The following is a 25,783-nucleotide window of genomic DNA, read 5'->3' on the forward strand; positions in this document are numbered from 1 at the left end:
AGTTAAATCGTATATATCAAAAGAAAGAGAAGAACATACCAAGTTTTGCTTATTTCCATGTATATGAAAAGTTGTATTAATTATATTGTGAATAAATGACTGCATGTCAATGAAATTGCATCTGCTCTTATTTTGAAAGTTTTGTGCCTTCAATGATTACATGACAAAGTCGGCCGGACCTGCTAATCTATGGGCCACACTGTTGTTAGCATGACTCGTGAAGCTAGACCGCTAATTTATGTGTCAAACTGTTGTTGGCACTACTCATGAAGGAGTCCCTAGTCTTAGGGTACTTTAAAATCTGTCTTTTACATTCAAGCACTATCGGGTTAATAGACCAGTTAATGTGATTTCTCCACCCGTTTATTGTCTTAACCATATGGAGAGAGTCACTAAATGTCCAATAGCTTTCGTGTTTTAAGAAATAAGGCCTGGCCTTCTAGTAGGGCTCAAGAGCAAGGCTAGAGCTTCACCGGCTAGAGCATTAGGATGATGTGCAAGATAGATACTTTTGGCTAGACAGAAATGGTCTGAGAACCTGAGAAGGAAGATGCCGACACCTCCGAAGCTGTTGCCTCTCCGATAAACATCCACCCAACACACCAACTCTTCATTTTGCAGCTTCTCCTAATCCTTATTACTCCATGTGAAACACCTGCCATTGATAGGGTTATCATATGGAGCTTGGGAATTAAATAACATTAAAGTTCCTCATTTAAGTGACAGAGGAAAGACCACTACTTCGCTCTGAGATGAATTTGACATCACTAAAATCTCCACATAAACACCAGTAAATGTCATTAGAATTGTTAAGAGGAGAGTTCATCCCAAAAATTTGCTTTCTCAGCTGAGGAAGTAGGACCATATATATTGGACAACATAAATTCTTTCTTATTTTTTTAAATGAATGATGTACCGAAAAAAATAAAAACAAATTGAGCAAGATCTAGCCTGCGTGATCAACAAAACAGTGACTGACAAACCTAATATGCAGTAAATTAATGTGAAAAACATGCTTTAAATTTTTGAAAAGAATCATTGTATAGAAGAGTAATATCAAAATCATGAAGAAAACCCCCCCAAAAAATATAATTGAAACAGAAAGAGGGGAGATCTTACCTTCTCAAGAATTCCAAGTAGTAAATCACCAAGGATTTGCAAAACAAATCTTTGAAATCAGCAAGAAAACAATGAAGGAAAGAAAAAAAAGGGAGAAACATATTTGAAACAAAGATCTAAACACAAGCATAAGTCAAATCAAGGTAAAGCAAAATAAAATATACCCCTCAGGCTCCAAGATTTTTTTTTGTTGTTGTAATCAATAGCGGCTTTTACTCTGTGTGAGAGGTAGCCCTTTCCTTGTACAAAAATAGAGAAAAAATAGAGGTTAGTTCTCCCCCTCAAGTAGACATGATCAAAGGGCCCATCCCGCTCGTGCCCGGCCCGAAAGCCCGCCCGTTTGGCCCGCAACTAGGCCCGCCCATTCTGCTACAGTACTTTGCCCGTCTGCTACAGTAATTTACCATTGCTACAATAAATTTTTTAAAGTATTGTACCGCTTTGCATTATTTTAAGCACACCTTTAAAATTTTTTAATTTATTTTAATTATTTTTTTAATGGAGGAATATAAATATTTAAAAAAAAATAGCTAATAGTTAAAAAAAATTCTAAAAATAGCTAAAATATGGGTTGGGCCGAGTGATTGGTTGGTTGGGTCGGCCCGGCCCGACCGGCTAGCCCGATCTCTCATGGGCCGACGGGCGGTAACGGGCTAGACTAATCTAGCCCGGCCCGGCCCGGCCCGAGTGATTGATGGGTCGAGCTATGAACAAATACTTAAGCCCGGTTGGCCCGAAAAGCCCGGCCCGAACTCGGCTCGGCCCGCCCGATGATAATGTCTACCCCCAAGGGCATCATCATTTTTGAAATAGAATGTCAAACTGGACATATAATAAACAAGATAACTTTCACGCTCTTCACTAGGTAGACTTTTCTATTGATCTACACTGTCATTGGATAATGTTTCTTTTTTTTTACGTAAGGATTAAGAGAGTACATAATGCATGATTGGCCAAAATAACTCATATCAATTATGTTTAAATCAATGAACAAATATGAGTAGATCTAAGTATCTAGTAAATTCTGGAAAGATGATCATGGATAAAAAGAGTGTATAAGAGAAATCTTGCCCGACATTAATCCAATAATTATTCAAGGTCGCAAATTAACACAAAATGCAACTCACATGAAGAAAATTCCGTCAAAAAAATAAAAAATAAACAACCAATTTTTTTAAATAAAAACAAAACAAAAAAAATAAAAATGAAAATAAAATAAAATATGCAAACAGAAATCACTGAAATATGCAAACCCCTAGAGATTTCCTAAGATATTCAAATCTTTGGACATCTAGAGGTTTGGTGAAAATATTACTGAGCTGTAACTTTGTTTGTATGTATTCTAAAGTAATAATTTTTTCCTCTACCTATTCACGAATAAAATGATGCCTAATATCAATTTGTTCTGGAGTATTGGGCTGGATACTTAGAGATATTAATTGCACTCATGTTGTCACAAAACAAGGTCATGGTTCCTTGGTCAATCCCGTAATATTTGACCATATGCTTTATCCATAACAACTGTGTACACCAACTACCGGCAGCTATGTACTCGGCATTTACAGTGGATAATGAAATAGCATTATATTTTTTTTATTGTGCCACACAACTAAATTATTTCCGACATAAAAATACCCACTAGAAGTGCTTTTTCTGTCATCTGAATAACCGGCCCTATTTGCATCTGAATAACCAATAATAGAAGAGCTAGCATATGAAATGTACCATATTCCAAAATCTGTTGTTCCATTCACATATTTGGTAATACGTTTAACCGCAGTCAAATGAGATTCTTTAGGACAAGACTGATACCTTGCACAAATTTCAACATTGAAGGATATATTTGGCTACTAGCAGTTAAGTACAAGAGACTCCCTATCATACTTCTATACAAGGTTTGATCCACATTTTGACCAGAATTGTTTTTGCAAAGTTTTGTGCTAGTACTCATTAGTGTTCTCGCATGCTTTGAAGAAGTCAACCCAAATTTTTTTACCAAATTTCGAGCATATTTTGATTGGGAGATAAAGATTCCATCATCAGTTTGAAAAACCTAAAGTCCTAGAAAGAACTTCAATTCTCCCATCATACTCATTTCAAATTTTTTTTGCATTAGAGTGGCAAACTCTTGAGCAATATCAATAGTTGTAGCACCAAAAATAATATCATCAACATAGATATGTGCAACAACAATATTTTTTAAATCCCTCTTAATAAACAAAGTTTTATCCACTCTCCCTCGAGTGAAGCCAGAATCAATCAAACATTATGTCAGTTTTTCATTACAAGCTCTAGGTGCCTGTTTCAATCCATAAAGGGCTTTCTTCAATTTGTAAACATGTGAGGGGTAGTGAGGGTCCTCAAATCCCTTAAGTTGTTCTACAAAGACTTCTTCATTTAGAGTGCCATTCAAAAAGGCACTTTTGACATCCATTTAAAATAATTTAAATTTTATATGGCAAGCAAGAGCAAATAAACTTCGTATAGATTCTAGTCTTGCTACGGGTGCAAAAGTTTTATCAAAGTCTGTGCCTTCAACTTGAGTATATTCCTGAGCAACTAATCTAGCCTTGTTCCTAATGATTATACCATTTTCATCAGTCTTATTTTTGAAAATCCACTTAGTACCTATTATGTTCACATCATTAGGTTTAGGAACTAACATCCAAACATCATTATGCACAAATTGTTCAAGTTCTTCTTGCATAGCATTAACCCAAGAATCATCTAGCAAAGCTTCCTTAACTTTCTTGGGTTCAAATGTTGAAATATAACACATAAAAGTTACCTCATTGCGCATTTGATTTCTAGTTTTCATAGGTTCCCGAACATCTCCAATTACTTGTGTCAGTGGATGATTGAGCTTCACACGGGCGGATGGCTCCAATTGAATTTGATCTTGATATACTTCAACTTTGGGTGGTTGGACTTCTTCTTTACTTATATCCTTTAGCTCCACCTAAGCCACATCGGTACATATAAAATCAAAATCAGAAGAGGAATTAGACAAGTCCATATCTATATCATCAATAATAATATTAGATGACTCCATAATAGTAGATGTATCTAAATTGAACACTCTATAAACTCTACTGTTAATAGAATAATCTAAAAATATCCCCTCACTACTTCTCAAATCAAACTTGGTTAAGTGTTCACGATCTCGAAGAATATAACACTTACTTCTAAAAATTCTAAAATATTTCACATTAGGCTTTTTCCATTCCAAATTTCATAAGTAGTTTGTTTTGTTCCAGGCCTAAAGTAAACTCAATTAATCATATACACAACAATATTCACGGCCTCAGCCCAAAATTTTGGAGGAATATTTTTTGCATGCATCATAACACGAGCCATATTTTGCACAACTCGATATTTTCTTTCTACAATACCATTTTGCTGAGGAGTTTTTGAAGCAGAAAATTCATGTTTAATACCATTGGAATCACAAAATATGGTGTATTGTTCGTTTTTAAATTCTCTTCCATGATCTGAACAAATTCTAACAATCTTGAAGTCATTTTCATTTTGAAGTCGCAAGCACAAAGATTTAAAAACATCAAAAGTTTCAGATTTTTCTCTTAAGAAAGCGACCTTAGTCAATCTAGAAAAATCATCTACCAAAAGAAAAATATATTTCTTTCTACCTATACTTTTAGTTTTAGTTGGGCCCATAAGATCCATATGTAATAACTCCAAAGGTCTTTTGGTAGTGAAAGAGTCAACCTTTTTATGTGAGGACTTGATCTGTTTTCCTAATTGACAAGGTCTACATACTCCTTTATTTTTTACATTCAGGTTCGGTATACCTCTAATAGAATCAAACTTTGTCAACTTAGATAAATCATTAAAATTCATATGACCTAACCTTTGATGCCATAATTCAGAATCATCCAAAGATACAGAATTACATTTCACAATTATCCATAGTCCTAACTCCATGAATCACACTTTTTCCTTTTTGATCGATAATCAAACACTGATTTCTTGAAAAGCGCACTTTATGATGATCATCACACATTTGACTAATGTTTAAGAGATATACTTTTAATCCCCCAACATAAAGAACATTTTCTAACTTTGGTAAACTAGGAGTGATCACAACACTTCGTCCTTTGACCTTAGTAGTGCTACCATCACCAAAAGTTACACTACCACCTTCAAAATTTGCGAGAGACTGAAATAATGATTTATCACCGGACAAATGTTTAGAGCAACTGCTATCTAAATACCACATATCATAATTCAAGATTTTGAGAGCAGTATGAACAACATAGCATTTAAGATCAATTTTCTTAATCCACACTTTTCTAGTTTTCAAACTAACTTTAGAAAATATTGCATTCTTCAAAGCATAACAATTTAGTCTAATATGCCCTAAAACATTGCAATAATGACAAATAGGCACAAAATTAGGTTTTCTTACCTGATCCTTCTTTTTGTAATTTCAAAGTACCTTTTTCATATTTAAGAAGGGTGTAGCTTTCATAACCTTCGAACGTGATAGTCCACTTAAAGTCTCAGGTACATAATTTTTGATCAGACATTCTCTAATGTATGCAGAAATAAAAATTGTATTAGTTTTACTAATATTTCTAGAATATCCGATACCATACTTCCCTTTTCTAGTAATTTGAGCATTCAAAATCTCGTCTAGCTTGGTTTTTCTTTCAAAAAAGTAACTTCTTTAGTAAGTCTTTCTATTTCCAGTTTAGACTTCTCAAGAAGATCATTAAACTCCTTTTCTTTTTCTAACTTTATCAAATTTTCTAAGGCTTCATTCAATTGAACCTGTAGTTTATCTTTTTTAGATTCTGAGTGCTTCAGTTTGCCAGAAGTTTTGATGAAAATTTTCTTCATTTTGTATGTCTCATGATATAATTCATCATACGCTCTGTATGTCCATGTCATCATTGCTATCTTTCTTTTCACCTGTGCTCACGTTCTCACAAGAATTGTTAGATGAACAATTGATGCAGGAAATGTTACAAATTTTTTTTGTTCAGATTCGGAATCACTGCCGTCGGACTTATCTGAATCATCCCAAGTAACTGTCATAGTTTTTCCTTTTCTTTTCAACCGATTTGAACATTCTAATGCAATATGTCCAAAACCCTTACATTCAAAATATTGAATTCCACCACTAGAGACCTTGCCCTTTTGTTTCAAACTCACAGGTTGAGTAGGAGCACTAGGCCCTTTAGACTTGTCATGAGATTTTGACTTTTTAAACTTATGAGATACATCCTTTGATTTTTTTAAAGAATTTTTTGAACTTCTTGACAAAGAGAGCCAACATCTTTGGATCAAAATCACTATCATCATTGCTAATCATCCTTAATCTTTTGCATAGAATTCAAAGCAACCCTTTTAGATTTTCTAGGTTGACGAAGAGTAGCTTCAAAAGTCTGAAGATTCCCAACTAGTTGTTCAACTTTAATATCATTAACATCTTTACTCTCTTCAATAGTTGTAACTTTGGATTGAAATCTCTTAGGTAAAGATCTAAGAATCTTTCTGACAATCCAATTTCCAGGAATCTTTTTTCCAAAATTAAAGCTAGGGTTGACAATATCACTAAGTTTGGCATAAAATTTATCGAAAGACTCATTGTCATCCATGCCTAAAGTTTCAAACATAGTTGTAAGTCTCTGAAGCTTGGATAATTTGATAGTAGGAGTATATTCATGTGGTCTCAAGAATATCCCAAGCTTCCTTAGCAACTTCACAAGTGCAAATTCTGCGAAATTCATAAGGAGAAACACCACTAAAATTGCATTAATGACTTTACTATTCCAACCACACAATTTATAATCTATTTTATCCCACTTGTCTAGAGGTTTGATTACTTCTTTTTATCAATGATCATAGTTGGAGATGTCCAACCATGAACAATCGAAATCTAGGCTCATTCATCTATAGACTTTAAAAAAGCCCGTATTCTAGCTTTCCAATATAGATAATTAGATCCATCAAGCAAAGGAAGTCTAACAATTGATTGCCCTTCCCTAGGAAAATCTATAATCCAAAAGATCTCTTTCTAAAGTAAGAAAGACCAGCTCTAATACCAATTGAAAAAAGCTCTAGGGCAAACCCTAATATCAATTATAAAACCTTTAACTAGTAAACTTGATGATGAATAAAGAAAGCTAAAAGGTAAGCAACGTTAACATACACGATTTACGTGGAAAACTCCAAACTAGGGTAAAAACCACAGATCCTTTACGCTAGCATCAAATCAACCACTAATCAAGAGCAAGTACAAGAATTGCTTATAGATTACCCACTGAAACCCACAGCTATATATAAAGATCTCTTGTTCGCTAGATCCCGCAATGAGTTGCTTCTAGTGGTTGATGGCTCCGATATCTTTAATCCTTGAGATCAAACCAAATATTGCCTCAATAACCCTCAAGACAAGTTGCACAATGCTGCAATGATCAAGAATAATATTTGAATGCTCAAAACTTGTAGCTTCTTGATCAATGAAGAACTTCCACTCAAATTTTTTCCAAAGCTTCAATTCAGGTTCTCCCAAAGACTTTATATCTTCTAGGCTCTTAAGACTTATATAGGTTTCGAAGGATAGATGTGAGACCTAGTTTAAATCGGCACAGAATAGATCAACTTCATAAGTGTGTTCAAAAGCAAGAAGAGCCATTCGAACACACATAACATGAATAGTCCAAACAGCCAAGGCCGTTCGAATGCCAATTAAATCCCACTTCTCTTAGGAACACATGTTCGAACGCTTCTCATGTCATTTGAACGTGTAACGCCCTCGTTCAACATGGGCACGTGCACGCCCACGCGGCCACATGGCACACACGGTGCACGCGACAGGTCGGACAAGACCCGTCACACATAGATACACCTATGCACATATAATTTATTATCGAATAAATCATACTGTTAACCAAATAAACCTATTAACATATGAATATTCAAGTCTACAATAACCATATTAGATAGCTACATAATCTAGCAGAGCTCACATAGGCCATGACAAACCATCAAGATATAACTAAATTACTAATACATAAGTACACTATAATCTGACTTATATTATACAAATCATCATCTATACAATGAAGTACAAATATTAAATAAATGTACAACTCAATATCTAGATAAACTATCTTCTATGCCATTTCACGTCTATAGCTCACCTCATCTTTGCTCTAAAATATCTTTTCAGAATATCTCAAATCGCTATCACGTACTATAATATCTCGGGGGTTAGAAAAGAAATAAAGAGAGTCATGAGCAAAAGACTCAGTGAATAGACCTTATCCCGAATCAGTGATGCCAAACAAAGAATAAATTGTGTAGTGGATAATATGAATTACAAAGAGGATCATGTCATAAATGAGTATATGAATGTGTCCTCAATAATATATAAATAAAAAGTAGATATCATATCATAACTGATAAAAGTATATAATTCTCGATAATGAATAAACAAATCTCCATGTCATACCATTATCATAACTCTCTCAATATGACACCTATGATGCATGCCGATCATGACCATGTTATGATACCAAATGCACTCACATATGATGCATAATGACCACTCAAAAATTAAGTATATCAAATGATAATAAAATCATATGTATTTCTCAATATCACGATCATCATTGACATCTCGGTATAATATCATCATACTAGACCACTGTGCACAGTCAATATCCGATACCTAATCTCAATATTATGCTCGAAGGCTTAGAGCATACTTTGTCATATGCAAAGAGTATCTCAATCATAGCCATACCCTATCATCTACTAAGGGTATCAATATCTATCTAGATCGGGCACCCTTCTAGCTAATAGAAACACATGAGGATAATTCGCCACATATGCCCTAGCGAACGATATGTGTCCGAATGTCTGCTGTGCACACAGACTAATGACCTCAGATGTAAGGCTATAGGATCTTGACTATGTCGAGTGATCAATCATCCACCAAGTGCTTCATAACCCTCGCGCCCACTCGAGTATTCTCACACTTTCTACCAACTATCATATCAATCAGATTTTATGTTTTTCTTCTAAATGACAAATCATATGCATTTTATCTAGTACTATAACAAGTCATGCATATCATGAATTTAGGTGGAAGATGAGTCAAAAGAGATATAATGTGATGGAATCTCGAATCATATATCTATCACATGCATACTCATATTAGTCTATTACATGCATACTCATGCTAAGAATCATCTTGAAATAACGTCATAATAATACAATCATCTCCAATCATCTTTACATATCACCAGCATACTCATATCCCAGATCAACCTAATCGAATGATTGATAAAATATGTTCGACTAAAATCATCTCTAAATAAGATCATATAAATATGCTGGAGACCAAAACATGCATATATATAAATATATAGTATATTCTAATTTGATAAAGGCGTCTAGGAGATAAGACTACTCACATCTGATTAGAAGACACAAACCACGTAACCTCACATCCGTCAACCAAGTGTCAACTCATCGCTCACAGGGTCCACGGGGTCTCAAATAAAGGGTTCGAGATCTAAAAATATTTAAGTAACTTGAAATTAGCCATTTATCTAATTAAAATCAATTCGTGTAAAATATGATAATTTATTTCTAGAGTTTCTACTTATCTTTATAACTAGTTAGATTTACATTATAAATAAAATTTTAATGTTAAGAATATACTATTATTATAAAAAGGGTTAGTTATAAAATAAGAATAACAGGATTGCTCCATTTTAGATAAAAAAATAGTCTATGTATGACATTATAAAATAAAATAAAATAAAAGGCTGAATATATGAATATATATATATATATTTATATGTATATATAAAAATATTTATAGGGTATATTTATAAATCTCATGACTATAATTAATGAAACTAAGTATTAATCTATTACATGCAAGTAATATTATACATAAGTAATAGGTATATTTAGGTGTTTATAATATAATAAATTATCAATTCTACTAATTATAATTAGCTAATAATTATATTATCGAATATATATATAATTAACTGCTTAATTAAACTACATTAACTAACATAAAATACTTAACTAAAAGGAAAATAAAAGAAAGAAAATAAAAATAAAAAGAAACCACAATCATAGTGCTAGGCTCGGCGCAACATTATTGCAGTTAGGAGAGAGGATTGAGCAAGGAGAAGACGAAAAGAAGAAGAATAAGAAAGAAAGGAGAAGAAGAAGAGAAGAAAAAGGAGAAAGGAAGAGAAGGAGGGGGAGTCGGGCCAGCGGAGAGGGGTTCGACAGTTGCTGGCCAGCCGGCGGCCAGCCTCTCGCCGGCATCTTGGTTCTGACAAACCCGAGAGAGAAAGAGAGAGAGAGAGATAGGAGGAGGGAAGAGGCTCACCGATGTTAGTGGAGGTGGCGGTAGCGACGGTAAACCGGTGAGGCGACAACGGTAGTAGAGAGAGAGAGAGAAAGAATGTTTAAGAGAGAGAGGCTGAAAGAGAGAGGGGAGAGAAGTAAAAAAGAGAAAGAGAGGCGGTGGGTGGGGGTGGGGGGAGGGGAGGAGGGCGGCGGCACTAGGGCTTGTACGACCAGCCGGTCGCAGCTGGTTGGCTGCGATAGCGGCGTTAGGGAGGTGCGTGGCACCCCCACACACCATGCAATATGATGGGCATGAGGTCGGCTACATTATGGCCGGCCATGTCATGCCCATGTTAATTTTTTGTTGTTGTTACAGAACGCCTATTAAATGCCACTGCTCTTAGCCATGCACTGTCGCAGCTAACCGGCTGTGGCCAGTTAGCCACAGCGGTCCCTCGTGCCGCCACAACAGCCGCCTCCCTCCCTCACCGGCATCCTCTCTCTCACTCTTTGTTAGTTTTTTCTCTCTCTCGTTCTCATCTCCCTCTTAATCTCCCTCTCTCTAGGACTGCTGGCAACCTGGAACCCGTTGCTGCCATGCCGACGTTGGTGAGCCTCCTCCCTTCTCCTATCTCTTCTTATCTCTTCCTCTCTCTCTATTAGAGATGGATCTTGTGCATAGTTTATTTGTTGATTTGAAGCGTGAGTAGGCATGTGATAGATATAAGATTGGAGACTGTATTGTATCATATTCTCTTAGCTTCTTTACCATCTAAATTTCTAATGTGCATAACTTGTCACAATACTAGATAAATGCATATGACTTATCATTTAGAAAGAAATCATGAAAACAACATAGTGGAATAGTTAAAAGAAAACATGAGAATATTAGATATATATTGTTATATGATATACATTGCTCGTTATATGCGAAGATTAGCTATATGATGTACATTGCTCTTCTTATGTGAGAATTAGCTATATGATATACATTGCTCGCTATATGCAAGGGTTAGACATATGATATATATTGCTCACTGGATGTGAGAGTTAGTTATATGATATATATTGCTCACTGGAGGTAAGGGTTAGTTATATGATATATATTGCTCGCTAGAGGTGAGAGTTAGATATATAATATACACATTGCTCGCTAATTGCAGATGTTAGTCATATGATATATACATTGCTCGCTATATGCGAGAGTTAGTTATATGATATATATACATTTCTCATTATATGCGAGGGTTAGCTATATAATATATGCATTACTCGCTATATGCGAAAGTTAGATATATATATGTGAAGGTTAGCTATACAGTATAATAATTATTGCGATGCTGGGTATCCCATGTACTTTCCATCAACTAGATTAGTACATCGATTTGAATGGATGATTGATATACCCATATTTTTGTATTCCACTATATTAGACTGTGTTTTGTATAATAAAAAATATTGTATATGTTGGACGATATTGTATTAGTTATATCTTGAGAGTTTGTCGTGGCATGTGGGGATTCTGCTAGATTATGTAGTGGTATAATATGGTATTTTTAACTCGCTTGCCTCGGTGGGCTCCCTGCCAAAGTGCAGCCAACCTCCGGTGCAACTAGTCTTTATGTTTAATAACATCAAATTTTAAAAACTTATTGTTTTTCATATGTAAATATATTCATTTGGATAATAGTATGATTTATCATAAGATAAATTATGTGAGTACAAATATATTTGTGCGTGATAGGTCCCACCTGTCTAGTCGCGTGCGCTGCGCATGCCATACGGACGCTTGCGCGTCCACATGCTTGTGCTGGGCAGTAGCATAACAAAAGTGGAAATGGAGGGTATATACCAAAAGAAAGGACAATCTTAGGGCAACCCCCTTAACCAAACGCAAGGTTGATTGAGAGTTTGTTGGATGGCATATTTCATCAGAGGAGGTGAACACGAGAAGGGCAAAAAAAAAGGGGTTCCTAACAAGAATGCAATTAAAAGCTTTGAGGAATTGAACACTCATCAAGAGATTGGACGATGATGAAGTAGATAGGGACTAACAATGCTCCAACGACTTATAGACTCCGTGGAATGAACACCTTCAGTGAGAGGTATGGGTAGGAGCAAAGAAAAAAAAAGGATAGTAAAGAGGTATGGTAAGGAGCAAAGAAAAAAAAAAGATGGTAAAGAGGTATGGGTAGGAGCAAAGAAAAAAAAAGAATAGAATATGGGGGAGCAAGAGAGAACGATAGAAAACAAACTCCACCCGTTAAATTCTACATCACAAGCAGTCGAAGAGATTAGAGAAATGGGGGAACCTCCAGTGTGGATTTGGAAGACAGACGTGTCGACCGTAAGAAGTTTTGGTCTACATGGGAAGACTGCAAAGACTTGAAAGATTACAAAATTAACAAGTTGGTCATCCTAGCTATGATAAGACTGCAAAGACTTGGACGGTTTACAAATTAAGAAGATTTGGTCTACATGGGAAGACTGCAGAGACTTGGAAAGATTACAAATTAACCAGTCGCCATCCTTCCTCTTACTGACATGTGATGCATTGGATCTAATCCTATTTCCATGAAAAAGACTAACAAGTCGCCATCCCCCTCTTTATCTCTAATAATCTAGAGAGAGAGAAAGAGCGTGGATTGGAATCTTCCCCTCAAAGATTAGCCAAAGAAGCAAGCATCTACCTAAATAATCCTAACTCCATGAAAAATATACATATCTAATAATTTACAGAAAGAAAAAGTGTGGGTTGCTTGGAAACTTCCACGAGTCGAAGACTAACCAAAGAAACATGTCTTTTTTAATGATTTTATTCAATAAGCCTTCAATCTTCATACATATATATATATAAGAAGATATAGGGAGGCAGTAGCAGCACCAAGTTACAATATGACTTCTCTTTTGCCTACTTCCTTCTCTCATGACCATCTTCTTCTTCTTCTTCTATTACTACTCATTTTCGTATTTGTAGTTCCCAGTCAATGCACCGATGCGACTCAAAAAGAGTTCTTGAGTAGTCATCATACCGTCGACGTTCGATCTTTGCTACCGAGTGACACTTGCTCGTCGTCGAAAGGTCTGAGCATACATATTAATTCTCCTATTTATCTATTTATATTGTTGGTTGGTATTTCAGACGTTGAGATATTCAATTCTTCACTTAAAACATTTGTGTGGTGCAGTATATCGTATACAACAATTTTCCTTGTCGCAAGTGTCAACTTTTGTTGGAATTTTTACTGGAAATAGACAAAAACACAGAGTTTTTGCTGAAACGAAAACTTCTTAATACAATGACTCTAAGATACAATATTTTTTTTTAATTACAGAACCACTTAAGCTGAAATAACATAACTTCCCACTACCCATGTCTTAACTAAATTTAGGAGAAACTACCCACTACTAGTTATATCTAAAGTAAATAACTAACCCAATTACATCACGTCAATTGCTGATCTGGAATACATCTAATCCGAACTAATTTTGTATCAATATTCAACACTCCCCCTTGATGCAAAATTCCTAACTCCAAGTGCCGATCTAAATAGTTCAAATTTGCCTCGTGCTAATGCCTTTGTAAGTATGTCCGCTGCCTGCTTGTCTGTATTGATGTATCTTATCTCAACATCACCATTCGCCACAAGGTCACGAATGAAATGCACACGGATGTCGATATGCTTGGTTCTTCCATGAAATGCTGGATTCTCCGTCATTGCTATTGCTGATTGGTTGTCACAAAATATCACCGTAGGCTGCTGCTGTTCTTGCTCAAAACTAGCAAGTATGCGTCTCAACCAAACTGCTTGGGTTGCTGCTGAACTGACTGCTGAATATTCTGCCTCAGAGGTTGACAATGCCACTCTTGCTTGCTTCTTTGAACTCCATGAAACTGCACTTGTGCCGAGAGTAAACAAGTGTCCTGAAGTGCTCTTTCGATCCTCTGCACATCCCGCCCAATCACCATCCTTTGTAGCCAATCGGTTTGAAATTTTTCGAGCTTCCATACCATACACCATAGTCTGTTGTACCTGCAATATAATTCAAAATTCTTTTGGCTGTGCCAAAGTGATGCTTTGTAGGGTTTTGCATGTGCCTTGAGACCACTCAACTGCATAGGAAATATCGGGTCTTGTGTGAGTCAAATACATCAATCCTCCAATTAGGCTTACGTATCTAGTTGCATTTAGCTGAACTGAGCCATCATCCTTTTCTAACTTTTCATTCACATTCATAGGTGTTGATGCTATTTTATCTTCTCGTAACCCCAAACTTCTTTAACAAATCACATGCATACTTCCTTTGTGATACAAAGATGCTACCTTTCTCTTGCTCTACTTCTAAACCAAGGAAATAATGTAACAAACCCAAATCTAACATTTCAAACTCTTTGCTTCATGCTGCTTTTGAATTGTTCCCACCAGTTCCTCATTAGTGCCCATATAAATCATATCATCAACATACAAACATACAATCAATAGACCATCTTTTCCTTTCTTCTTAATATATAGATTAGGCTCACTTTTACTTCTTTCAAACCCAGAATTTATAAAATAAGAATCAATTTTGTTGTACCACGCTCGTGGTGCCTGTTTTAATCCATACAACGCCTTTGCTAGTTTGTACACCCAATCTTCTTTACCCTTAATTTCAAATCCTTTAGGCTGCTCGACATACACTTCTTCTAATAGTTCTCCATTGAGAAAGGCTGATTTTACATCAAATTGGTAGATTTGGTTTCTTCAATTGAGTGAAAGTGCCAACAACAACCTCTTTGTCTCAAATCGGGCCACGGGAGAAAAAGTTTCTTCATAATCTATGCCATATTCTTGTGCATAACCCTTTGCCACAAGCCTGGCTTTGAACTTTTGAACACTTCCATCTGCACCAAATTTAGTTTTGAAAACCCATTTTAAACCAATAACATTTTTACCTTGAGGAAGCTTCACCAAATGCCAAGTTCTGTTTTCTCAATCGATTGTATTTCTTCTTGCATTGCATTGCACCACTCTTGCTTTTTCGATGCTTCTTCATACGTTGTGGGATCTGCAACAAGGAGTACTTGAGTGGTTTCATACAATTCTTGAACTGTTTTAAACTTCCTTGGTCGCATTTCGGGCATTGCATCATCAGTCGTACAACTAGAGCTGTTGCTGATATGTTGGTTGTGTGTTTGATCTTGTGCCCTTTGTCTCTTCATTTTCTTCTACTGTTTCTTCAACTTGAATTTGTTGTACAACACTCTCCCACTGCCAACTTGCTTCTTCATCGAATAATACATTTCTACTCACAACAATTTTACCATTTCCTGGATTGTATAGCCGATACCCTTTGGATTGTGTACAATACCCGATGAAAAGGAATTTTTCAGATTTGTTATCAAGCTTCGTTCTCTTTTGTGGATTGATTAGTGCATAGGCTATACTCCCAAATACCCTTAAATGACTTACTGCAGGTTTCCTCTCAAACCATGCCTCAAATGGGGTTTTATTCATAACAGCTTTTGTGGGTGAGATATTCAAAATATACACGGCGGTTGCCCTTTGCTTCAGCCCAGAATTTGTTTGGTAACATCTTGCATTTTAACATACTTCTTCCCATCTCCACCACCGTTCTATTCTTTCTTTCAGCAACTCCGTTTTGCTCGGGTGTATATGGAGTGGTTAACTCATGATGTATCCCTTCAATTTCACAGAAATTAATAAATTCTTTTGAGAGAAACTCACCTCCTCGATCTGTTCTTAACACCTTCAACTTCTTTTCAGATTGCTTCTCTACAAGACTTTTAAACACTTTGAAATTACTGAATGCTTCTCCTTTGCTTTGCAAGAAATACACCCAACTCATTCTACTATAATCATCTAGAAAAGGAGAAAATATTTGCTACCTCCCGGTGATTCGGTTTGCATTGGACCACACAAATCTGCATGAACCAACTCAAGCACTTGTGTTGCTCTCATAGCTTGACCTTTTGGAAAAGTATACACCCTTCACAAACACCTACTTGCTTGATTTCGGGTAAGCCATACACCATTTCTTTTTGATTCAACAGTTTCAGACCATTGATATTTAAATGACCATATCTAAGATGCCATAACTCAGATTGATTTAAAACGGTTGCAGTCATTGCTCTTTTCTTTATATTTGAAACCTCCAAAGGAAACAATTTATTGATTGTCATGTTCACCTCTACCAAGACCTGATTTTTGGATTTCATTACACAAGATTTTCCTTCAAACACAATTGAATAACCACTATCCATTAACTGCCCAATACTCAACAGATTTTGTGTCAAATGCGGGATAAAATAAACGTTGTGCAAATATCTCATACCGTTTTTGTGTGGACTGCTACTGTGCCCTTCCCTTCAACTTGAATCATCTTGTCATCACCAAGCCTGACCTTCAACTTGTATGTTTCATCTAGTTCTTCGAACAACTGTTTGTAGCCTGTCATGTGATTTGAACATCCTTGTCCAGGAACCAAATACGCTTGCATCAACTTTGTCACTTGTCTTGCTAGCCATGAAGAGTGTTGGTTGTGCATCCTCCTCTTCGCATAATAGGCCTGAGTTTCATCTCTTTGCTTCTTGTAACACTCGTTGATAGTGCCCAAATTTGTTGCGGTAGTACTTGAATGTCCTTCTTGAATTCATCATAGGTAGGGGTGTTTTCGGTTGTGTTGCTTCTGCCTCTACCTCTTCCTCTTCCGAAATTGCCTCCGCCTTTGCCTCTTCTACCTCTCTGCTTTGCCTCTTGATGTCTCACCCCGAGTGTAGAATGCCTTCTCATCGCCTTCATCTTCGACTTTGTGACCTTGCTTCATGAGTCCGTAGTGACCCCATGAGTTCATCAAAGGTGTAGGTATCTAGATCTTTAGACTCTTCTATTGCTGCGACGACATGATCAAACTTGGGTGTTAGGCTCCTCAACACTTTCATCACAATGTCTTCTCTACCATGGTGTCTCCAAATGTTCGAATTTGGTTGACAATGGTTGTTACTCTAGATAGAAAAAACCGATTCTCCTGTTTGCATTTGCGGTGTCTCGAAATCTCGTCGTAAGCCTTGCAATTTGATTGTCATAACTCGTGAACTTCCTTGAAATGCTGTTTTCAGGGTTGTCCATGCCTCCCGTTTGCTGCAGCAATTTTGAGAAGATTGTATCATGCACTTTGCTTGTTGGATGAAGAGCAGCGCTCTTGCATCTCTCTTCGTGGTTTCTTGTGGATTGGGATCTGGATTGGGAACTCCTTTGTCAACCAAGTCCCACAGACCATGAGATTTGAACAAGGTTGACATCTTGATGCTCCAAAACTCATAATTCTCTCCTTTGAAGATCGGAACTTGGTTGCGTCACGTTCATCATGATCTTTGTTGTTTCTCGCCATTGAAAACGCCCCAAGTATCTTACTGCTCCGATACCAAAAATGTTGGAATTTTTACCGGAAATAGACAAAAACACAGAGTTTTTGCTGAAACGAAAACTTCTTAATACAATGACTCTAAGATACAATATTTTTTTTAATTACAGAACCACTTAAGCTGAAATAACATAACTTCCCACTACCCATGTCTTAACTAAATTTAGGAGAAACTACCCACTACTAGTTATATCTAAAGTAAATAACTAACCCAATTACATCACGTCAATTGCTGATCTGGAATACATCTAATCCGAACTAATTTTGTATCAATATTCAACAACTTTTAGCTAATAATATAACTTTTCTTTCTTTCATCCTAAAAAGACTTGTCACTGACTCTGCATACTTTTTATAAGTGCAAGATGAAGTTTTGACGTACCAAATGTTATATTATATATTTAAAGTCTTAAATAGTGCTTCTTCCATGCCGTAATAGTAAATGTTTATCGATCTACCGATTAACATCCATAAGAATATAATAAGACTGCAAAAAATTTAAATGGTACCGGTTCAATAAGTAATTATTTATTTTTAAAATATGTTACCTGTATAATATTTTTTGACCATTATATTATCTTAATAATTTATTAAATAAAAGACATATCTTTAACTGAGAGTATCGTGTGTATATATATATATATATATATCAAAATAAGGGTATTGATAATTTTTTATTATTAACTTGATGAAAGCTTAATTAAATTCTATCTCTTCAATAATTTTTTAATTATTTACATATATCTCTCATTAGTTTAAAATAATTTTAAACTAAAATTTAATTATAGATAGAGACAGTGAATCAAAGTTAAGTTGAAGTATGTCTCATCAAATTTAATTGTTTATTATTAAATGATTTTCTATAATTAAGGCTTAATTATCTATTATAATTATATCTAAGAGAGAAAAATCTTAATGAAAGAAAAGAATGTGTAACCCAAAAGTCAGACACACATAATCTAATTTTCTTAATTAATATGCGTTTTATTTTATATAATGTTGTTTTGGAACCGGTACCGAAAAACTGGTACTAAATATGAAAGATAATTATTATACCTATTAGATTAGGATTAAAAATTTTAGAGAAATATTAAAGTATTTGCCTTGTCTAAGCAATGGTTTGATACAAACCAATTAGTTATTAAAAAAATTCCACACCTTGATAAATTAAGGGGTATATTACATACTTTACATATTAAATTAAATTAATCGGTAAGTAATTTAGAATTTAATGTATTTTTTTATTACTTATCTTTATAACTACTGAGAAAGAAATAAAATATGACTAATTTATCTTGACTATTTAAAAGTTTGACCGGTACTTTATTAATTGTATTTAGTATTATTTAATTTAATTGTTGAATTAGGAGAAAAAAATTAGTAATTCTTATTGAAACATTTGTTTAAATCTTTTTCATTTATTAGGTAATAATTTAGTTTATCTATTTCTTTCTCTCTCAATATACAGTGCTTCTTGAAGGATCTCAGGAACAAAGATTAAACCTCGTTCACCAGCACGGCCCATGCTCGCCACTACACCGTAAAAAGAATCTATCCCACAAACAAATCCTCAACAACGATCAATCTAGAGTGGACTGGATCCATCGTCGGATGTCATCATCTATTTCCAAACAACAAGATACGTTACGGGATTCTTTAGACTCAGCAACGATCCCAGCTCGATCTGGCAGTTCTCTCAACAGCAACTACATCGTGTCCATCGGTATTGGGACCCCAAAACGGGACTTCTCCGTAGCTTTCGACACCGGCAGCGATGTGACGTGGATCCAATGCGAGCCATGCGTCTCTCAGTGCTATCCTCAGCAAGACCCACTCTTCGATCCACTCCAATCTTCTACTTACGCCAATATATCGTGCGGGTCACCGTATTGCTCGCAGTTGAACTCGTACGGCTGCTCGGCCTCGGGATGCCTTTACGCTGTGCGGTACGGCGACGGTTCCTATACCGTTGGGTTCTTCGCGCAGGACACGCTCACTCTTACGCCATCGAACGTGGTACCAAACTTCCGGTTCGGGTGCGGGGAGAATAACAACGGGATCTTCGGGGAGGTGGCAGGATTGCTAGGCCTTGGTGGTGGTACGACGTCCTTGGTGTCGCAGGCATACCAAAAGTTTGGCGGGGTGTTCTCATACTGCCTCCCGCCGACGGCCAGCTCGACGGGATACTTAGCGTTCGGTAGCAGTTCAGCAATGGCTAACGCCAAATATACACCAATGTTGAGAGACCCGAACGCACCAACTTTTTACTTCCTCAATCTGGTAGGAATCACCGTTGGAGGCCAGAATTTACCGATACCTTTGGCGGTCTTTTCGACCGCCGGGACGATCATCGATTCCGGGACGGTTATCACTAGATTACCGCCAGACGCCTACTCCGCACTCCGGTCGGAGTTCCGGCAAAAGATGTCGGGCTACAATTCGGCGCCGGCGATGGGACCATTCGACACGTGCTATGACTTTACAGGTTATAAGAACATCACGGTTCCGCCGGTGGCATTGCAATTCGACGGCGGCGTGACCATCAACTTGGATTTCTCGGGGATACTGTACTTCCCGAGCATCTCGCAGTCGCAGGCCTGCCTCGCATTCGCGGGCAATAGCAATCCGAACAGCATTGCAATCCTTGGGAACACGCAACAAACGACGTTCAATGTAGTGTATGATATCCCAAGAAAAGTGATTGGGTTCAGTCCTGGAGGTTGCTAGCTGGTACGTACATACGTAAATCGAATCAAGTGACCGGGGTTGAAAGGCCAATAAAATAAACGGAAGGAATTAAAAGGAAAGAAACAGATATGATATATTTATATATGTTGGTATTAAATCTTTTGTCTTATTAAAAGTACTGTGAAATTTTACTTTCCATTATATACTGCATGTAACAGGAGATTGAAGTTTCACCATTTTATTTCGGCAACTATTCAACTGTGTATTCATATGAAAGTTTTACTATTATATTCTATCGAATGTGATTCATACGTGAATCACTAGCCAAATTGGAGACTCATCTGAACAGTCATTCCGAGTCACTTTCATTAACGTACTCTTGTGCTATATGTCTATATCCATGATACTACTAGCACTGGATACTCCCGACAATTTTTTTATTTTTGTCTAAGGATTTAGACTTATTTTTACCCTAAGTGATATTTTTAGGATTTTTAAAAAACCTTTTAAACTTTTTAACAAACAATGTCATAATTTTAGAATCTAGTTCACACCCGTCATCACTGTCATCGTGAAAGCTAGCCCTCTCGATTTTTTATGCTGACGAGGGTAGCTAAAAATTGTGTAGGTTCCTTACTAGTTAAGCTTTTCTTCTCTATTGATCACAGCAATGCTAAATGTTGGTTTTATTCATGCTGTAGTACATCATTTAAATAAAAGATGCAATAAGAATGGTAGCACATTTTTTTTCTATTTGTTGTTTATTTATTTATTTCTATTGTAGCACTAATTACCCATAACTATTATAATTTTTAATACTAGAAGAAGAGAGCTAATACTAGTATACTTTATTCTAATATTTAATTCAATACTAATACAAGGAGTAATAATTATATTTGATGTGACATAAAATTAATATGAAAGTATTAAGAATTAGTAATATTTTAAACTAAATTATGAAAATACTCTTGAGCCGGCAAGAAATAATATTTCAAAATTTTCCTCCATTATGCGAGTACGCGGGGTTTAACCCCACATTGTGCGGGTATATGGGGTTATAACTCCACACTTGGGTGTGCGGGATAATACCTCGCACTGCGCGGAGTTATTACCCCGCACCCAAGTGTGCATGTATTACCTCACACTGTGCAAAGTTATAATTTTGCACTCGGGTGTGCATGTATTAACCCGCACACTTCAGAGTTATAACCTTGCACTATGCGAGGTATGAGGCTGCCTTTGGAGAGGAGAGAGAGAGAAGATAGCAACTGTAGTTAATATGACTAGTAATTATGTATTGTCATCTCAAAGAGTAAAATGATAATCTTAGGTTATTAGTAAATAATTTTTAGAATTTTGTATAGAATAATATGATAGAGAATGTTGAATTAGTATACTAGAATAAAATAAAATATTATTTAGTTATTATACCAGAATAAGTGAACAGGGGCTAAGAGTATGAACTCTATTTGTCCGAAGCAAACACCAGATGCAGGTCATAGTTCAAAATCCAAAGATTCCAAGTCCCACTCCTAGTACTAAAGGAATTATGTTTTCTAATTCAAAACCGAGGATGAGCTATCTATGGATGACCTAGAAAGGGAAATTGCTGAGAAGAGTTACTAAAGATATAGCACAACGAGGTTGAGAAAATGCAAGATAAGCTTCTCCCAAGTTACACAGAAATGAAGAATGTTGTAAATGTGAGGCAGAAATTAAAACTCAAAGAAATATGCGGTCCAAATTTTTTAAGCCCCATTCACATGTGAAATAAGAGTGGAATATGCATAACTATTCTAATTTTTAATATTAGAAGAAGAGAGCTAATACTAATATAAGTTATTCTAATATTTAGTTCAATACTAGTATAAGAAATAATAATTATATTTGATGTGACATAAAGTTAATAAGAAAGTATTTGTGGGAGGTTATAACCCCGCACTCAAGTATGCAGGGTAATACCCCGTACTACGAAGGTATATGGGGTTATAACCTCGCACTCGGGTGTGCGGGATAATATCCCGCACTATAGAGAGAGAATAGATAATAACTTTAGCTGATATGACCAGTAGTTATATATTGTCATCTCAAAGGATAAAACTATAATCTTAGATTATTAATAAATGGTTTTTAGAAAGTTTTACGTAATACGATTAGAAAAAATATTGAATTAATATACTAAAATAAAATAAAATATTGTTTATTTACTACATGTTGGTATTCCACAGGTGAATCTTTCACTTTTCTATTTGTTTAATCATAACTTGCATATGTCCACCTTTACTCTATTTCTTTTTTCTTTTTCTCTTTTGACAAAAAGGCATTCTCTCTATTTCATTCGAAAACTTAATTACCCCTTAGACTGTAAAGCTAGTCTGAGAGCTACAACTCCACAAAAGACCGAGTTCCAATAGCAAATCTATAACAACGTAACAACAAAACATCACATCATAACCAGACTACCACACAGCTAAGCAGCCACTATCAAAATAATACCAGTAATAAAAGAAAACAACCATATCACCACAACCTAGAGCATACAATCCCCACCCAGACTACTAACAAATACAAAGTTTCCATACACAGCTACAACCAGGATGACATCAGTCCATAAAACAAGCAAAAAATCTAAAGGAAGCCACCACAGCAACACAGCAACACCATAAGTCACTGCTTTCTTCTCTTTACTCTTTCTTTGAAAAATTATCTTATTTCTTTCCGACCAAATACTCCACACCATAGGGAATATTAGAATTTGCCACCATTTTTTATTTTCTTTGGTCAACTTCAAATCAAAAAATAAATCTCTCAGCTGTTTTGATTTCTTTTTAAACCTTTTTAGAATATAGATATGATGAATAGATAAGTCCTTGATTTTCCTTCTCACATAAAACACACTCTAGACTTCCTGTCTAACTTTTCTAAGCAGATTATCTCTAGTGAGAATTCTGTTGTTACACACCAGCCACAAATAAGCTCTTTTCATAGTGGGAATTTTTAATTTCCAGGTACTAGCCAAACTTTTAGCAATCCTTCCACCACTGTTTAGAAAACTATACAATAAGTTAACAATATAAATTCTATTGGTATAAATCTCCAACTAGCCTTATCAGGCATACCATCTAGAATAATTTCACTATTTTGCACCATATTGATCATCTAGTGCTCTTTTACCAATAAGGTATTAGTCAGATTTCTTCTATACTACATATTTCATGATCATCTAAAACTTTTTTTGAGATAAACCTCCTTATTTCAAATAATGCTAAACATGCTAGAAAACATAGTAGCTAGACTACATTCCCCTGGCCTACCCAAATATCTATCCAGAACTACACCTTATCGTCACTATGAGCATTCCATATCAGTCTAGTTTGGAAAACCCTACTGGATTGAAGAACACCCTTCTAGAACGGCAAAATCCTATCAGAACTTTTCAATCTGAAAGATTCTAACCGATATTTCTTATAGTATCTTCCCATCACCACATTAGCTCATAATTGCTTATTAGAATTCAATAGCTACCACCACCACTTAACCAATAAAACCATATTCATATCCTGAAGATTTGTTAACTCTAGCCTGCCAAATTCTTTCTTTCTACGTACCTTGTTCGAATTGACAAGGAAGTAACCCTTTCTTCCTCGCCAATCCCTTTTCACAGGAAAGTTGATCTTATCTTATCAATTCTTTTAGGAATCGACACTGACATCTGAAAAAAGGTTAGTAGTACAAAGGCACAGTACTTAACACATAATTTGTAAGAATAATTCTGCCCCCAATGAAAGCATTTCCCCTTTCTAGCCTGCTAATTGTTCTTCCACTTTCTTAATAACTAGATATCAGTTCTGTTTCCTCAACTTCATATCATGCAAGGACAATCCATTATATTTGTTAGGCGGTCCTTCCACAGCAATTCAACCCGACCTCCGATTTAAGTGAAACCAGAGCCATTAGAACCCTAACTCACAAGACTACCTCCATAATTTTTATAATTTTTTATGTCCGAATCAATCAAGATCTGGTTCATAACATTGGTATTAGAGCCAACATTCCTCGAATGATGGTTAACACATGTTCCACGGCCAACAAGGAGGGATCAACCATGGAGGACCACGATCTCATCACCGTTCTTGTGGGAGTTGATTTGGCGCCTCCTCCAACCCCACCAATTATCGACGACGAGCCACCAGCATGGGCAAAAGCTTTTCTCAAAGTATTTTCGGTCAAGTCGAAAGAGAACGTGAAGGAGATCCAAACCGCCCTCAAGGACTCGATCCAAACCTTGATGGAGGCCTTACTAGCCGCCCTCCACTGACTGTTGCTGCTAGCGCTACCGGCCATGATGGAATTCGGCCAACCGCGGCTAGAAAACTCAAATCATGAGGGTGGTCGAGAGAAGCCCCACATCACGGCAACCACGACTCCTTCGACCGGGGTGGAGGTCCCTCCACCACCGTAGATCCTCACAACCGCCGCAGCGACATCGAAGTAGCCGATAGAGACCACCCTCGAGTTGTCTTCACCACATGTGGTGGGTGCTAGGGCCAAAAACCCTAGCTTCCACCCGGCGGCCGGTGGACTCGCCGACGACATGCCATGGCTGCTGTTGTAGCCCCTCGAGCCCGAGCTAGATAATTGGGTTTCCCCGTTGCTCGCCACCGTTCTGCTGCCGCAAAGACCAACCATTGGCTGACTATCGGTGACCCACGACCGATCCCAGCCTCCACTGCCCCCCATGCACCCTGTGCCGGCGCCCCTAGGCTGAATTCCAAATTCAGCCCTAGGGTTAGGGTTAGGTTATTGGAATAAAGGAGATGGAGCACACAATTTTCAAGGCAAGCCAAATTTTTGCGAACCGATTCGACCACCTCGTGCGAACCAGTTTGGAACCCATGAACAAGACCTCGAGCACGAGTACGAGCCCGATGATGAATGGTGGAATGACTCGTTGGACTCGTGTCATCAGATTGAGCCAAACTTGCATGCAGCCCGGGTGCGACATGAGCCGAACCCGTAGGCCTATGACCCATGAGACCAGCCTCGACCCCAAGGTCACTTCGCCCACGATGACATACCATATTTTAGGATCCAAGCTCGGACTGTCAAGCTTGATTTTCCAAAATCCTCTAGAGGAGACCCTCTAGACTGGACCTATCTAGCGTAGTAGTTTTTCACATACCATGGCACGCCCGACCTCCAG

General features: G+C 36.6%; 1 protein-coding gene and 1 long non-coding RNA gene across 3 annotated transcripts; one reads left to right on the plus strand and one right to left on the minus strand.

The window, feature by feature from the left end:
* Positions 1-106: 106 nt before the first annotated feature.
* On the minus strand, positions 107-1,360 carry LOC140787917 (uncharacterized). The gene is made up of 2 exons (XR_012108933.1): positions 1,284-1,360; positions 107-655 (listed from the first exon to the last, which is right to left on the minus strand). It is a non-coding gene; the product is annotated as an uncharacterized lncRNA (long non-coding RNA).
* Positions 1,361-13,326: 11,966 nt separating this feature from the next.
* Positions 13,327-20,920, plus strand: LOC140788451 (aspartyl protease family protein At5g10770-like). 2 transcript variants are annotated; one of them, XM_073137698.1, is made up of 2 exons: positions 13,327-13,549; positions 19,361-20,920. In XM_073137698.1, exons 1-2 carry the CDS (start codon positions 13,363-13,365, stop codon positions 20,617-20,619), a joined length of 1,446 nt encoding a protein of 481 aa, XP_072993799.1. In that variant the 5' UTR covers positions 13,327-13,362; the 3' UTR covers positions 20,620-20,920. The 2 variants fall into 2 exon arrangements, with proteins under 2 accessions (XP_072993799.1, XP_072993800.1); XM_073137699.1 differs by having other exon boundaries at positions 13,347-13,549; positions 19,373-20,920.
* Positions 20,921-25,783: the final 4,863 nt, after the last annotated feature.

Source organism: Typha latifolia, chromosome 5 (assembly GCF_019914945.1).
Source record: "Typha latifolia isolate L0001 chromosome 5, TyphaL0001v2, whole genome shotgun sequence".
Lineage (NCBI taxonomy): Eukaryota > Viridiplantae > Streptophyta > Magnoliopsida > Poales > Typhaceae > Typha > Typha latifolia.

Coding starts and splice junctions, on each gene's coding strand:
- LOC140788451 (XM_073137698.1), top strand. CDS start 13,363: ATGACTTCTCTTTTGCCTACTTCCTTCTCTCATGACCATCTTCTTCTT. Junction 13,550..19,360: donor CACTTGCTCGTCGTCGAAAG/GTCTGAGCATAC, acceptor CTCAATATACAG/TGCTTCTTGAAGGATCTCAG.